Source organism: Dermacentor variabilis, chromosome 2 (genome assembly GCF_050947875.1).
Source record: "Dermacentor variabilis isolate Ectoservices chromosome 2, ASM5094787v1, whole genome shotgun sequence".
Taxonomy (NCBI): domain Eukaryota; kingdom Metazoa; phylum Arthropoda; class Arachnida; order Ixodida; family Ixodidae; genus Dermacentor; species Dermacentor variabilis.
Genome location: NC_134569.1, coordinates 11,450,643 through 11,464,534, shown reverse-complemented (window position 1 = coordinate 11,464,534; position 13,892 = coordinate 11,450,643). Strand labels below are relative to the sequence as shown.

Here is a 13,892-nt window from a genome sequence, read left to right as displayed (position 1 = left end):
TTTGTGTGCTTCCTTTGTCTTTGTCGGTTCCCACGCTGTAGCCTTCTACTATGTTCAACCAACAAGCCCAACTAGTTACTTGACTCAGTTACCACTGTTCCAGCTGAACTTCTTGGAGGAGACAGAACTGTCTGTATAAACATGGACGCATTCTCCATGCTTCTCATGCAGGAGTGAAAGCACAGTTTGTTTGAGGGTGAACGATAATGTCTCCATTTTCTTTTTAATGCTGGGAATGACAAGAAGGGCTTGGAGTGGATGCAGGTACCATAGTTGTAGAGATGGTCGTTCTGCAGGCGTGAACTTTGAAAGTTCCTCCCACTTTTTAGAGGAGCCATATGGCATGCATAAAAGCATATTAAGAGATGTTACATATTCAAGGAGAAATGTATGTTTCATACTTTAATTACATTCTGGGGTTTTATGTGCCAAAATCATGTGTCATACTGAAATCCCATCTGCTACGTAAAATGCTGGTCGTATCCTATTTATTCAACAGCCGAGCTTGGTGACTATGATCCCCGAAGGCATCAACCTGGTTATTCCTCAGAGCTGCGTTTTCTGGTGAACCAGACACCAGAATTAGAAGAAAAGGTTGCAGAATTGCACAAAGGGCTGAGGTAAATATCCAAAATTTTAAAGAAAATGTCATACCTAGATAGAAGCTGAGCAGTTTCTTTTTTCCATCTCAAGTATTATTTTTGTGCTGGGCAGCATCCTTAATGCACTTACACAGTGTGGATGAGGGAGATATTCTGTTGCACATACTGCGAAATGCCACCTTTGTGAAAAATTTTAGTGTGATCAAGTCAGCAGTTTAGACGAAGCAGTCATGCATACCTGGTGTTCTTGTTGGTGCGATATTTGTTATGTGTGTGCATATATATTGCACTAGCACATTGCCATACATCAGTGTTGCCCAGAGATTGGCACTAGTGGCTTGTAATTGAGGTCGTGGCGTGCACCGTTCACTGTCTGCATACATTATGCAACAAGACTCCCAGGGTCACTCTACACTCCTGGAATCGTCTCCTGTAAAACAGGGCGATTGTTGAAATTAGAAGAAAGCACTGAAACTAAGATAGACTTCTGGAGTGCCAAATAATGGGCTTCATGTGCAATGAAGAAAACGAAGGTGGAGGTTGGAAAATGAAGTTAAATAATAAAATTGTGGACAGCCCCAACTGCATCTTATGTTTTTTGAACATACAAGAGCACTCAAGATGCTAACAAGTATGCTTAGGTAAAGTTAGGTGAAAATAAAGTTAATGAAATGCTATTGTTAAGGGGAATCTGGACCGATTTTGAAATATGATGGCATTGGTGTATAGCTAGCTGTTCAATGATTAAGCATGCTCCACTTTGATTAAATATGTCCAATGTAATTCTTTAAATGTGCTATTTCTGTCCTATTTGCATCTCGGGAATGAAGTCTGATATCAATGACTAAAAATTTTTCTACTTCACAGTTAAAACAGGCTTTTTATATAGAGAGCCACTTGCTATCACATTCGGCAGCAAACTTATTTTAAATTATGCATTAGCATAGTATTTTCATTGTGTCACACAATCACTTTTCTATTTTGGGTCTTGCTCTTTTACAAAATTGCTGCTTAACGTCGGTGCACAAAGTAATTTTTTAACATAATTATAAAACATGTTTATTTATGCCAGAGGCCAAGTGCCAGCAGTTGCTGAAATGAATTTCCTTGACAAGGTCAAGTGGCTGGACATGTATGGTGTAGACCTGCATCCTGTTATTGTGAGTCACACTTCTCTTGGTGCAACTTCATTCTGGGATTCCCCACATCATATGATACATCATCTATACTGCATGTTCAAATGTAAATTATTTGAAGTAATGAAATATGTATTGAAAACAAATACCTCTTAAATCAATAGGTTAATTTATGCTTCCTGTGTACACAGATTTGTTCTATTTTTTCTAAAAAAATTAATCTCTTCATCAAAATATTGTTGCAGTTACTCTTTCTATTGCTGCTACAGTCCACTTCAGATGTATCTGATTTTGTATATTTCTTTTTCACTTGCTGTTATCATTTACTTCACATTTGCAATATGTAATTTATTGAGTGCAATGTACTTGTACTAAATTGACTCAGTGAATAATTAAAAAAACACTTTTGATAATTTATTGACATTGATGTTTTCGTTGATCAATATTTCAGAACATACCTGCGCAATTTATTTTTCACTATTGCATCAAGAACTGACTCGGTTTTGTTTTAGGGTGAAGACCACACAGAATACTTCCTAGGTCTGACTCCCAGTGGCGTCGTAGTGCTCAGGAATAAAACCAAAGTTAGCAACTACTACTGGTGAGCTTGACCCCAAAGCGTAGGATGCATGACGTGTAGTGCCTTATCATATTCAGAATCTAAACTCTTGCATATGCTATTCTGTGGCTTTTATGATTGTTGCAGGCCACGCATCACCAAAGTTCATCACAAAGGCTGTTACTTCATGCTCCAAGTTCGTGACAAAGCAGTACGTAACGCCTCACATGCAACTTTGTTCTGCACACAAATTGAATTTTGCAGTAATTTGGGTATGCCAGTATTGCACCGTCTTTCATTGGCTGTGTGATATAGCCATTGGAAATTGACATGTAATCTTGTGGATGACAACACATCTTTCCAAACTGTTTGTCCCAATGTTGCGCTGTTTCCTCATTTCTGGAACATGTGTAAACAACCTGTCCAGATCAGCATCTGCCTGCACTTCAGTGGTGCCTAATTAGTCCCTAAAATTTAAAAGATATATTTTATAAGGAGAAGTTGACTACAGATTACAACCATATTTCTCCTTCTTTATTTCTCCATTTGTTAGAATGATGACAGCACATATGGATTCGAGCTGGCCACGAAACAAGCATGCAAGCACCTGTGGAGGTGCTGTGTTGATCACCATTCTTTCTTCAGGTAGCACTGCTAATTTCTTTTTCATCCTCAAACTTAGAACACAGCTTATTGTGTACTTATGATCCGACGTGTCCTGCTCCCTCATCCAGGCTTACCCAGACTTCTGAAAATCCTATAGCACCAAAGTATTTTGGATGGGGAGGAAAGCTCAGGGTCAGGTAAGCACCTATTTATCTTTCTATCCATAAAATATAAATGACAGAAATGTTATAAGATATGAGAATGCACTTGCTAAGGAAGATCATTATTGATCAGAATATGGATGTATATAGATAGCATGTGCCATCTGCGTAAATTAAAACGTAAAAAGTGGAAGTGTGTAGCTGTGTTTGCATGTCACCCAGTCTTTGTCACATTGCTGCAATTCAGGATATAACATGTAGTCTTGGGTACACAGCCTTATTTTAGGCCAGCTGCATCTGCAGTGCATGATTGCACATTGCACTCTGAAATGATCATGTGTAAAAGGTGTTCCGACTGATCTGTTGGTGCATCACTTTGTTTGACGGTACATGCATTACTATCAAGGTGATGTAGGTTCGTCAGTTCTCTTTTGTAATTTGTACAAGTGAAGTACACAGGCTGTGTCTCTGCATGCTTTTGTGAAAAAGCACTGCTGCCCTGCCATGGATTATTTGTGCTCCTTATTTTTTACTGAACTTGTGGGCTCTCTAAATAGTATTGAACACCCAGGCACCTGCCATGGTTAAGTTTCAGCAGCCCTGTATTTGCATTTTTGCCCTAGAAATTTTTACAGACCAGCTTCTTCTAAGTCTCACTGATCACTTAGAAATTTCACACTTAATTTACTTGCTGGATTCATAATCTAATTTCAGATTTTTTTTCTTTATGTCCTACTTCTTTTTTGCACTGTAGGAACAACAAAATAAATAATTCTAATTATCTTTTATCTGCATAAAAGTATCAAGTTGCGTACAGTTCGAGCACTGGCGTTTAGCATAAAGCTTTTTTGGCACGGAATGTGGCAGCTACAATGAGTGAAAAACGTGCCGCATGAATGGAACTGCAGACAACTCATGCTGTCTGTGTGATTTGTAAACAGTCAATGGAGTGACTGGCCTAGTTGAGGGTGTGTCAGCAAACTGCTATGTCTTAGCATGTGCTTTTAAATGCTGGCACCTCATTCCCCCGTCTGATAGTGATCTACAAATCACCGACATCACAGTATGGCTGATTGTGCACCCATAGTAAATGTGCTCCTGGCTGACTGTTCACTTATTGTGAAAAATACCTTGTAGGAATTAGTGACCATTTTTTGCGTCCTCCACTTTTGTCCATCCAGCACACGCAGAGAACGACCTAACCCAGCCAGCTTCAAGATACAGCCTCGACAGCAGCCAGCATTTGTACGAGTGCCAAGCAGGCGATACCAGAGACGACTCGGACAGCCTGACGGTGCTGACGGTATTGCCACTTCACATATCAGATTTAAAATTCAAAGCTTTCAAGTATAACATAGTTTTGTTAGGCTTATCAATACTTGTTGCTGGGCTAGTTGGTTCACCTTATTCTGCAATGTTACTCTGCTACCAAGGGCTGAAAAAAGCTTTGGAAAAAAGCTTTTTTCCGTCCTTGGTTGTGCCTTAAGTTTGCGGAATTGTTAGGCTTGTTTGAACAACAGTAATAATAATAATAATAATAATAATAATAATAATAATAATAATAATAATAATAATAATAATAATGAACCCCAGCGTCACTTACTCAGGGAATGTTTTTTTCATTGTGTGGATAGTTGCTCTATTAAAGCACAGAATTGCTGAGTGAAACTCAAAGGTGTGGCAAAAATTAAAGAGGAAAGAATTAGCATCTGCTGAATTTGTGCATTTATATCTTTTCAGCAGGAACACAGCTCAGGGAACAAGAAAAGCATGTGACTGACCACAGGAATGGAAGCCACTGGGCTCACTCAGCTCTGTTGTAAGTCTTCAAATAGCTTATCTTCTCAGCCTGTAGCAAATATCAGTCAGCACTTAACAGCTTTGCCAAAGGCTAAATAGCCAACGCTATCGCTGTTTCCTTGACAGGTCACCATCGTCTACGTCACTTCACCACAGTTCACCTGTGCCAGCTACTTCAACGCCAGTAACTCCTGGGAACCAGTCATCTTCAGTGCCACCTTGGGAAGACCCAAAGCAGAGGTACTATGAACACTAGCCTTACTAATGCAGTAGGCACGGTGTTGTGTGGATGCCTTTTTTTGAGCTCCATAAGATATGGAATTTTTATTAAAAAGCACAATAATTACAAATGCTGTTCATTACATGGATCAGTGTTCAGATATGGATCTGTGCAGTCATCTGTTTTCCAGAGATGTCCAGTTTGGCATTTTGTTTGGCTTGAATGGCTTAATGAAATACAACACTCCTTATTACCAGGGGCCTCTACTCAAGTTCAACAAACCCTTCACCACGATCTGTTCGAAGTTCTGGGTCCAGGCACTCTCACTGCCGGTCATCATCCAATGAGGGAGACTGCAGACGACGAAAGTAGGTTAAACAGGGTTTTTTACATACTGTGTTCTACATATTTGCCATGTTACTGAAGTTGTATAATCAAATATTGTGAACAACATAAAAACAGAAAAATCTAACATGGCTAATTAAGCAGCTATAATTTCTCAGTACATTTCTTAAAAGGTCAATAACTTCGCAAAGTAATTCTAGATGTAATGTTAAAAGAGGTAGAAGTACTCCAGTGTTGTTTAATGATCAAACCAGATGAAATGGGCTTGGTAGCTGCAAAACAGATAGAAAAACCTGTATTTAAGCTTCTGTTGTTTCCTTTACAGAGAGAGAGAGAGAGAGAGAGATAGAGAGAGAGAGAGAACTTTATTCAAAGACCTTGCTGGGGGGGGGGGGGGTCAAGGGAGGCAGGGGGCCTGACCTTGAGTCTTATTGTCGTCATTGGCCAGCCAGACTACCCAGATTTGATCCTCCGGGCATATGCTGAGCAGCATGGCCTCCCACTGCTCGGTCATGGTGATTCTGAATGTAGGATTGGTGCTGTGTTTGAATGGTGTGTGTGGTGCTGCAAGGCATGCCCAGAGAACATGGCCGAGACCTGTGCGTAGCATGTGGCATGTTTTGCAGCTCAATGTGAATACATCGGGGTAGGTGTGATCTTAAAGGGAACGTGTAGGAAAGGTGCGCATCTGTAAGAACCACCACATGGTCAATGCCAAGCGACATTGCCTAAGCTTGTGAAGTGCCATTGTCTTTGCCACTGTAGCTTTGCTTTAACATATTCTTTACTTTACGTATCAGCTTGGATGCAGAAAATTACCTAAGTATTTCAGCAGTGCTGACAGCATTAATTATTTTAATCTCTTTTGTGCTGATTTTATAGATGATACATATATGATCAAATTTCTGAAGAAGTTCAACAGCTGGTACACTCATGTTCATTGCAATTCTGACTGACTTGGCATTTACTCCAAAGTTTTTTTTTTTTTTTTATGTTGCAGTGTGCCCAAAGCTTATGGCAGACTTTCTCGAAAAAAAAAAATTGCCATCTCATCTCTTATCTTTTTGCAGGCATCATAGCCGACGAGGTTCAGATAATGAAAGCGAAGTGTCTAGGTCCTCACGAGGTTCTCGAGGATCCAAATGCTCACGAGCAAGCAGTGGAGGTTGCCGGCACAGGTAATCATTACATGCACTCTGCTAATGCAGCAGAATTCCAGAGTAGTAGAACATCTATGCCTCTTGGCAAAGCTGCCAGGCCACTGAGCTTTTGACCGCATCTCTAAAGTGCTGTGAGGCATACCTTGTCCTGCAAGGATGAGAACTCCCTTCACCATCAAGGGACTTGGAGTACAGCAGGTGCAATATAAACTATGCCGTAAGGCCTGGAGACATGTCTATTCATGCCCAGTGGCCTGGTGATTTTACAAAGTAAGCAAAACTAACTAAAGAATATGTGCATCTTCTCAGTATTTTTGTAATCCTGGTTTTGCACTTCCATGTGCCTTGAAATTCCTGTAATAATTCTTTGACACCCTGACTTTTATTCAAGAAATGTTATGGCATTTGATTCTGAAATATAGTTGGTAGCCATAACTGGTACTTATATTAGATAGTCTGCAAGTCATGCGCAGGTTTTAGTCGGCTCTGCATGGCTCATGAATAATGCTTTTGACCTAGTCTCCATGATCTGATCTTGGCTGCACTCCTCTGAGATTATTATCTTGACCTTCAGCTGCCATTCAAGAGACAGTGGCAGTGAGTCAGACCACCATCACCACCACAGGCACAAGCATCGACATCAGAGGAGGCATAGGTGAGTTGCAACCAGTGCTTGAGGTTTGATTCACAAAGCAGTCTTTTGGCCATGGTTCAGCACTACATAATTAAAAATGGTGTATGAATGAAGTCTGTCTTAAGCGTTTAGCAGAAACATATGCTTTGATGGAGAGGAAATAATGGTAAGGAGGAGTGTCAAGGTTTTGCATCAACTACCCAATATAGAACAAGATAACCAAGAGCACTAAAAAACGTACTGACAGATTGATTCCACTGTATTCGCAAACTGTAGCTTTGCTACAAATGTCATTCCAAATGTAAAGATACAGATGTAAAGATGCAGATGTAGATGTAAAGATGTAGCAGCATCGTCATGCTCTCCCATTATGGCAGCAAAGGCTATACTGTATCAGAAGATTATATAGGCTGATTGTGCCTTTTTCCAGTTGCTTATAGCATGCATAAAATGTGTTGTAGTGACCATAGCATTGAATACCAGCAATTATATAATGCCATCTTTGTATGTTTCTCACTTTCCAGTGAAACTCATACTACTGAAACTTACATTTTCATCCTAGCTGCATAATGGCACGTAAATGAGGCACCTCTAGTGAAGAGGGACCAAGGCTGGCTCAATGACGTAATGGTTTCTCCTAGTTTACTTTCTCCGTCCAAGGTGAACAATGATCAGTGGTTATCAATGAACCACTCACCTTCCAGTGCAAAAGGCAATCATGTGTAATGCCATGTGTCATCTTGTGTAATACTATGTGCCAGTATGTGTCAGCATGCCTCCAATTTCCCTGGCCAGGAAATAAATTAGTTCTCTCTTTGGTTGAGTGACAGGGCCTATTATTGTCTGTCCTTTGATGTTTTCTGCTATGCTAGTGTAAGTTTTCTTGATATTTTCATCTTCTTTTTCTTCCTTCATCTCATGTTTTTTCAAGTGTTTTTACTGTGGCCACATAATGCTTGTGCACAACTGTCTGCAGCTATGAAGGGAAAGCTATGGAGGCAAAGCATGCACAAGTGTGAGCATTTCAGAAAATATTCCTGAGCTTAAATCCACTTTAGTTCAGGCTGGGGAAGACAAAACATAAACACCTTATTAGCAACAGTTAAATAAGACAGAACATACCACTGAGGGGAAAGGTTTACTTTGTGACTTTTCCCTTACGCCTCTGGGTAAACAAGAAACAGTCGCATGTGGAAGCTGCGTTGATTCAGTATCTGTTCCAAGCAGCTGAAAGCACTGTCAAATGCTGCTGGACTACTTGGCGCGGTAACACATGTGCAGCAGCCACGCACCCGTAGCTTTCCATAGCTGTCCACAAGTATAGCGCTTTATCGTCGTGATTTTAGTGCTGTGTCCTATATACTTCTTCATCTTCTTTTTTGCACTGTTTTTCAAACACAAAATGGGAAGGAAATGGTTTGCTAGAAACACATGAGGATGGGAGCAAACAACTGGAGAGGGGTAGCATGGTGGACTGGTGTTCATTTGTGTGGCTGATCAATTTAGGTAGTGTACTAAATAAGTTGCAAGATACGAGAGTTTGAACTCTTACCTCCTTACGTAGTACCGAGTGTGCTGGATAGTACCGAGTACGCATTATTGCACAATTCTGCACCCCTCAACTTTAATGCGTGTCCGCGTCGAAATAAGTGGGTGTAAGCGAGTATGTTCAGTATTTATTTGGTGCTTTGTGTCATTAGTGAATGAACTAAAGGTGACTTAAGTAGACTAGAACTACAGAAGGCTGAAATTTGGCGCTGAACTGAGGAATTATTTTATTGCTGGTGGGTATTGTTTCAAATGAACATGTGCTGTCAGCCATTCACGCTTCCCATGAAGAAGAGCTGCTTATATGTGACAGTGTGTCTTGCTTGAAAACAGTGAAATGCAGCAGTGGAAGTGATACCTAACAAACTACACTTGGCCAGTAGCATTTCTGGTATCTCTTGTTAACCCCCTCCCACTCATATTGGCACACTGAAACTAATAGGCTCCAGTGTCTGCGAAATCTATTTATGTGCAATACTGTCATCTTGGGCATGCTTTTGGAAGCAATAATAGTATTGCTCAGTATAGGTGCACTCTGCGTTGTAAAAATGAAGTGTTACACATTATAACTAATTTTGTATGTACACATCAATGCTTGCAGGTCGTATGAACTGATTGATTCTGAAGCCCAGTGGAAAGAAGTCCAGAAACTGCAGCAAGCTAGTGTCCTCAAACAACCACAGAGTGCTGTTGTGCGGGACCTGTCGGCAAGGAAAAGTGGGTAAGAGCACAGTACTCGGTTTGGTGGCCCACATGCACTGAAGTAAAGAAAAGATACAGACATACTACAAATGTGTTAGGCAAACAATGGAACAAGGGTGTAATGATTCATTAACTGACAGTATGCGCCAGCAGGAAGCGTGTCGCCAAGTTCCATTGAACCTGTTCTGTAAACCAGGATATCTTGAATATGATGCGTAAATGCCATTATACTCATCTTTATGATTAGCATGACTCTAGCTTCCAAGTTTATTTATTGTTCCAGTTGTTTAAAAGGAAGCTGATATAGTTCTAAATCTTGGAAACAACAGCACTTTTCCAGGATTTGTGTGAAATCAGTATAAAATTAACTTTAGTTTATCAGTCCATTCATGCATTTGTGCTGCACAGTGATTTCAATAACTCACATATGCCTCACTTCAGAAGAGCGTGCCATGTGAGGTGTGGGCGCTGCTGTGGTAAAAGTTGTGCTCATGATGAACATTTTAGCATTGACCTGCCCTTCCTGCAGACAGCTAACAGGGACATTGATGGCTTTACCATAAAGCTGTCAGAAAAGATGCCAAGTTTGAACATGGCACTTAGTGTAGCTTTTATGGCTCAAAACCATCTTTGTCTAGCAACTCTGGAAAAGTGTTTGTTAGACTGCATGGCATTGTGCAATCACCCTGCCATCATCGCCACCACTTTCCAAGGAACAAGCACAGAGATTTGATGCAGTCCTAGACAAGCAGTTTTCGTCACTTTGAATTCAGATAGTGTGCATCTAAGTATAATAATATAACCAAAGTGATGTAATGTAACAAATGGTGGTAGCTGTCAGTTCCTTGATTTGCTAGATTCACCTAACAGAGCAGAGCGTATAGGTAGGTTGGGGAGGGGGAGCTCATTGGTTGTTCACCAGTTGCTAGAAGGAAAACATCAGCAGTCACTGGCAAGATGGCTTTTATCCACTGTAGATTTCAGTTGCTGTTGGATGAGACAGAGATCTCCCCAGATATTTACGGCTCCCAATATAGCTACTGCTGCAAGGGATGAAATATTACATTTGATGTAAGTTCTATTTCTGGTTTATTTTATCTAAAGTACTTCAAAAATAATAATAATAATAATATTTGGGGTTTTACGTGCCAAAACCACTTTCTGATTATGAGGCACGCCGTAGTGGAGGACTCCGGAAATTTTGACCACCTGGGGTTCTTTAATGTGCACCTAAATCTAAGCACACGGGTGTTTTCGCATTTCGCCCCCATCGAAATGCGGCCGCCGTGGCCGGGATTCGATCCCGCGACCTCGTGCTCAGCAGCCCAACACCATAGCCACTGAGCAACCACGGTGGGTTACTTCAAAAACGGCAAATATAATTATTGTTTAAGCACTAACCATTTGATGGAGTCACCCACTGGTTCAGCAATGCTGTGAGGTATAACTTCAATCCGTTTCATATGTTACAGTGCAAAAAATCCATAATATGAATTTTTCTACATTGTCTCAAAATCCATGCACATACAAGTGCATCTTTGAAGTCAGTAATCTTCTGAATATAAAAAATGATGCACCATAATGAAGGTTTGCTTATGTAGTTGTCAATGTACATGAATCGCAGTTTTTTGTGTAGGTTTGTAAACACTGTGATCAATAACTGCCGTAGTAGGGTGGCAAACACATGTGTTAGAGTGGAACATGATAACAACATCTTTTATAGAGAGATTCTAGCTGGTTAATTGCACTCATTAGAAATTAGGGCGCAATAATTATTGAAAACAAAAGCACAGGACAGACAGCAACATACAACAATTTTGAAGAAAGTGAACAGAACTCCATCTATGCCTGGAATTCTATAGTCCTGTCATTATTACTAAAGAAAACAGCTTTTGCAGTGTAAGCTGTTGTGGACTTTATCCTTTAGCTGTTCCGGTGGGCGATGTTGTCCGCTGCCACCACTGCTATCGCACCAGCTATCATCAGGAATGAGAAAAAAAAATTACCCAGTTCCTGCTGGGATCGAACCAGGGCCCTCTGCGTGGAAGTAGACTAGTCTACCACTGCACTACGCCAGTGCTTTCTAGCTGCTGTGGAAACATGCCCTATACAGGTGTCCTAGCATTTGACGAGTCGTGTAATGTGAGATGCACACCACATAGCGTCAATAAGTGCGCACTTTGCATTGCGGTTGTGTTGTATTCCACCAGGTGTCACAACATATTGTCATGAAAAGACAATAGACGATGTACCCGGCGTCGGCGAGGGAGGCGGTTGAACAAGATGGCGTGCAATAATTTAAGCCGGCGTCCTCAGCTTCTACCTCTTCTACTTCAGCGCCCGTCTCTTGCTGAGCGCGTGTTCCAGTCCCAACTTCTTTTTTTTTCAGCGCTGGCTCGTGACACCTGGCGGCATTACTCCCCCGCCAAAAGAAAGGCATCGACCCGATGCTTACTAAACTAGAAGGAGGAAGTGTGGAATTCGTATGATATCGGATTGGCGTCGCCTTAACGCGCGAAATACGGCTTGAGGCGAATAACATGCACTATCTCTGAGCGGTGCTGTCGACGCCGAGGCGATGCGGCACCGTCGGGAATGACTTCATAGTTCACTTCACTAACGCGGCGTATCACTTTGTAGGGTCCAAAGTATCTACTAAGGAGCATAGCGTCTAGCGTGGTCTGGACCTCGCGCCCGTAGACAAGACGGAACGGTGTGAAGCGTGTGGTTTCCTGAATGGCGGTGTTGTACGCGAATGTAACGTACGGCAGGACTTGATCCCATGTGTTATGCTGGACGTCCACATACATAGACAGCATGTCAGCTATGGTTTTGTTTAGCTGTTCCGTCAGTCCGTTGGTCTGCGGATGATAGGCAGTCGCCTTGCGATGCTGCGTGCAGCTCAGCTCGAATATGTCCTCTATAAGTTGGGCTGTAAAGGCAGTGCCTCTGTTGGTGATGACATGTGAGGGGGCACCATGTCTGAGGACTATGTGCTCGATAAAGAACTGGGAAACTTCGTAGGCCGTGGCACGTTGTACAGCTTTCGTCTCGGCGTAGCATGTTAGATAGTCCGTGGCGACTATAATCCACTTGTTTCCGCTGGCTGACAAGGGAAAGGGTCCCAGAAGATCCATGCCGATTTGATCAAACGGCGTGCTAGGTGGTGCGATGGGTTGGAGTAACCCCCCGGGCTTCAAAGACGGCGACTTCCTTCGTTGACACTCCCGGCAGCTTTGCACGTAACGCTTCACCGTGGTAGAAAGTCTGGGCCAGTAGTACGTCTGGCGTACTCGTGCAAGAGTGCGTGAAAATCCCAAGTGTCCAGACGTGGGCTCATCATGGCAGGCTAGGAGAATGTCATCACGAAGGGCGGCAGGTATTACCAATAGATACTCTTTGTCGGTGGCACTCGAGTTTTTCTTGTAGGGGACGCCCTGTCGGAGGCAGAAGGTCGAGAGACTGCGAGAAATATGTCGTGGGATTGTAGCATTCTTGCCTTCTAGGTGATCGATGAGAGGGCGTATTTCGGCGTCCTCGCGCTGCCGTATGATCAAGTCTGATGCGGTGAGGGCCCCAAGGAATGCGCCGTCTTCATCCATGTCCTTATCGCAAGTTGTGACGGGAGCGCGCGACAACGTGTCGGTATCTTCATGTTTTCGGCCCGATTTGTAGACGATGGTAACATTGAACTCCTGCAGACGGAGACTCCATCGAGCAAGTCGCCCGGACGGGTCTCATAAGTTGGCTAACCAACACAGGGAATGGTGGTCTGTCACCACCTTGAAAGGGCAACCGTAGAGATAAGGCCGAAATTTCATGATGGCCCACACAACCGCTAGACACTCTTTCTCGGAGGTGGAGTAGTTGATTTCGGTGCTTGAAAGGGTGCGACTGGCGTAAGCGATGACTCGCTCGACGCCTTCCTGGTGTTAAACGAGTACAGCGCCAAGACCGATGTTGCTGGCATCGGTATGCACCTCGGTGTCAGCGTCCTCGTCAAAGTGAGCGAGGACAGGTGATTCCTGCAGGCATTGCCGTAACTCGGTGAAAGCTGCGTCCTGCTCATCCGCCCAAACAAAGGGTGTGTCTTCTCGCGTTAGGCGTATGAGTGGTTCAGCGATGCGCGAGAAATTGGCGATGAAGTGACGATAGTACGCACACAGACCGAGAAAGCGGCGTACTGCTTTCTTGTCACGAGGAGTCGGAAAAGCAGCAAGAGCAGATGTTTTGTCTGGGTCAGGCTGGACGCCGTCGGCGTTCACGACATGCCCGAGGAACTTCAGCTCTTCGTAACCGAAGTGACACTTTTCTGGCTTTAGTGTGAGATTAGCGGAGCGGAGCGCCTCAAGTACCGCCTCTAAACGCTTCAGATGTTCTTCGAAGGTCGCCGCAAACACGACGACGTCATCTAAGTAT

General features: G+C 42.7%; 1 protein-coding gene across 4 annotated transcripts in view; it reads left to right on the top strand.

The window, feature by feature from the left end:
* LOC142571339 (band 4.1-like protein 4) overlaps positions 1-13,892 on the top strand; it is a 230,905-nt gene that overhangs the window by 177,200 nt on the left and 39,813 nt on the right. For 3 of the 4 annotated variants that reach the window (XM_075679610.1, XM_075679608.1, XM_075679612.1), the window contains exons 6-18: positions 500-620; positions 1,675-1,762; positions 2,251-2,339; positions 2,445-2,508; positions 2,851-2,942; positions 3,032-3,100; positions 4,246-4,367; positions 4,805-4,883; positions 4,991-5,104; positions 5,342-5,452; positions 6,500-6,607; positions 7,164-7,244; positions 9,373-9,492. In XM_075679610.1, coding sequence (XP_075535725.1) covers positions 500-620; positions 1,675-1,762; positions 2,251-2,339; positions 2,445-2,508; positions 2,851-2,942; positions 3,032-3,100; positions 4,246-4,367; positions 4,805-4,883; positions 4,991-5,104; positions 5,342-5,452; positions 6,500-6,607; positions 7,164-7,244; positions 9,373-9,492 — 1,258 coding nt within the window. The remainder of the gene's footprint in view (positions 1-499; positions 621-1,674; positions 1,763-2,250; positions 2,340-2,444; positions 2,509-2,850; positions 2,943-3,031; positions 3,101-4,245; positions 4,368-4,804; positions 4,884-4,990; positions 5,105-5,341; positions 5,453-6,499; positions 6,608-7,163; positions 7,245-9,372; positions 9,493-13,892) is intronic. The other variant, XM_075679609.1, reaches the window with a different exon arrangement.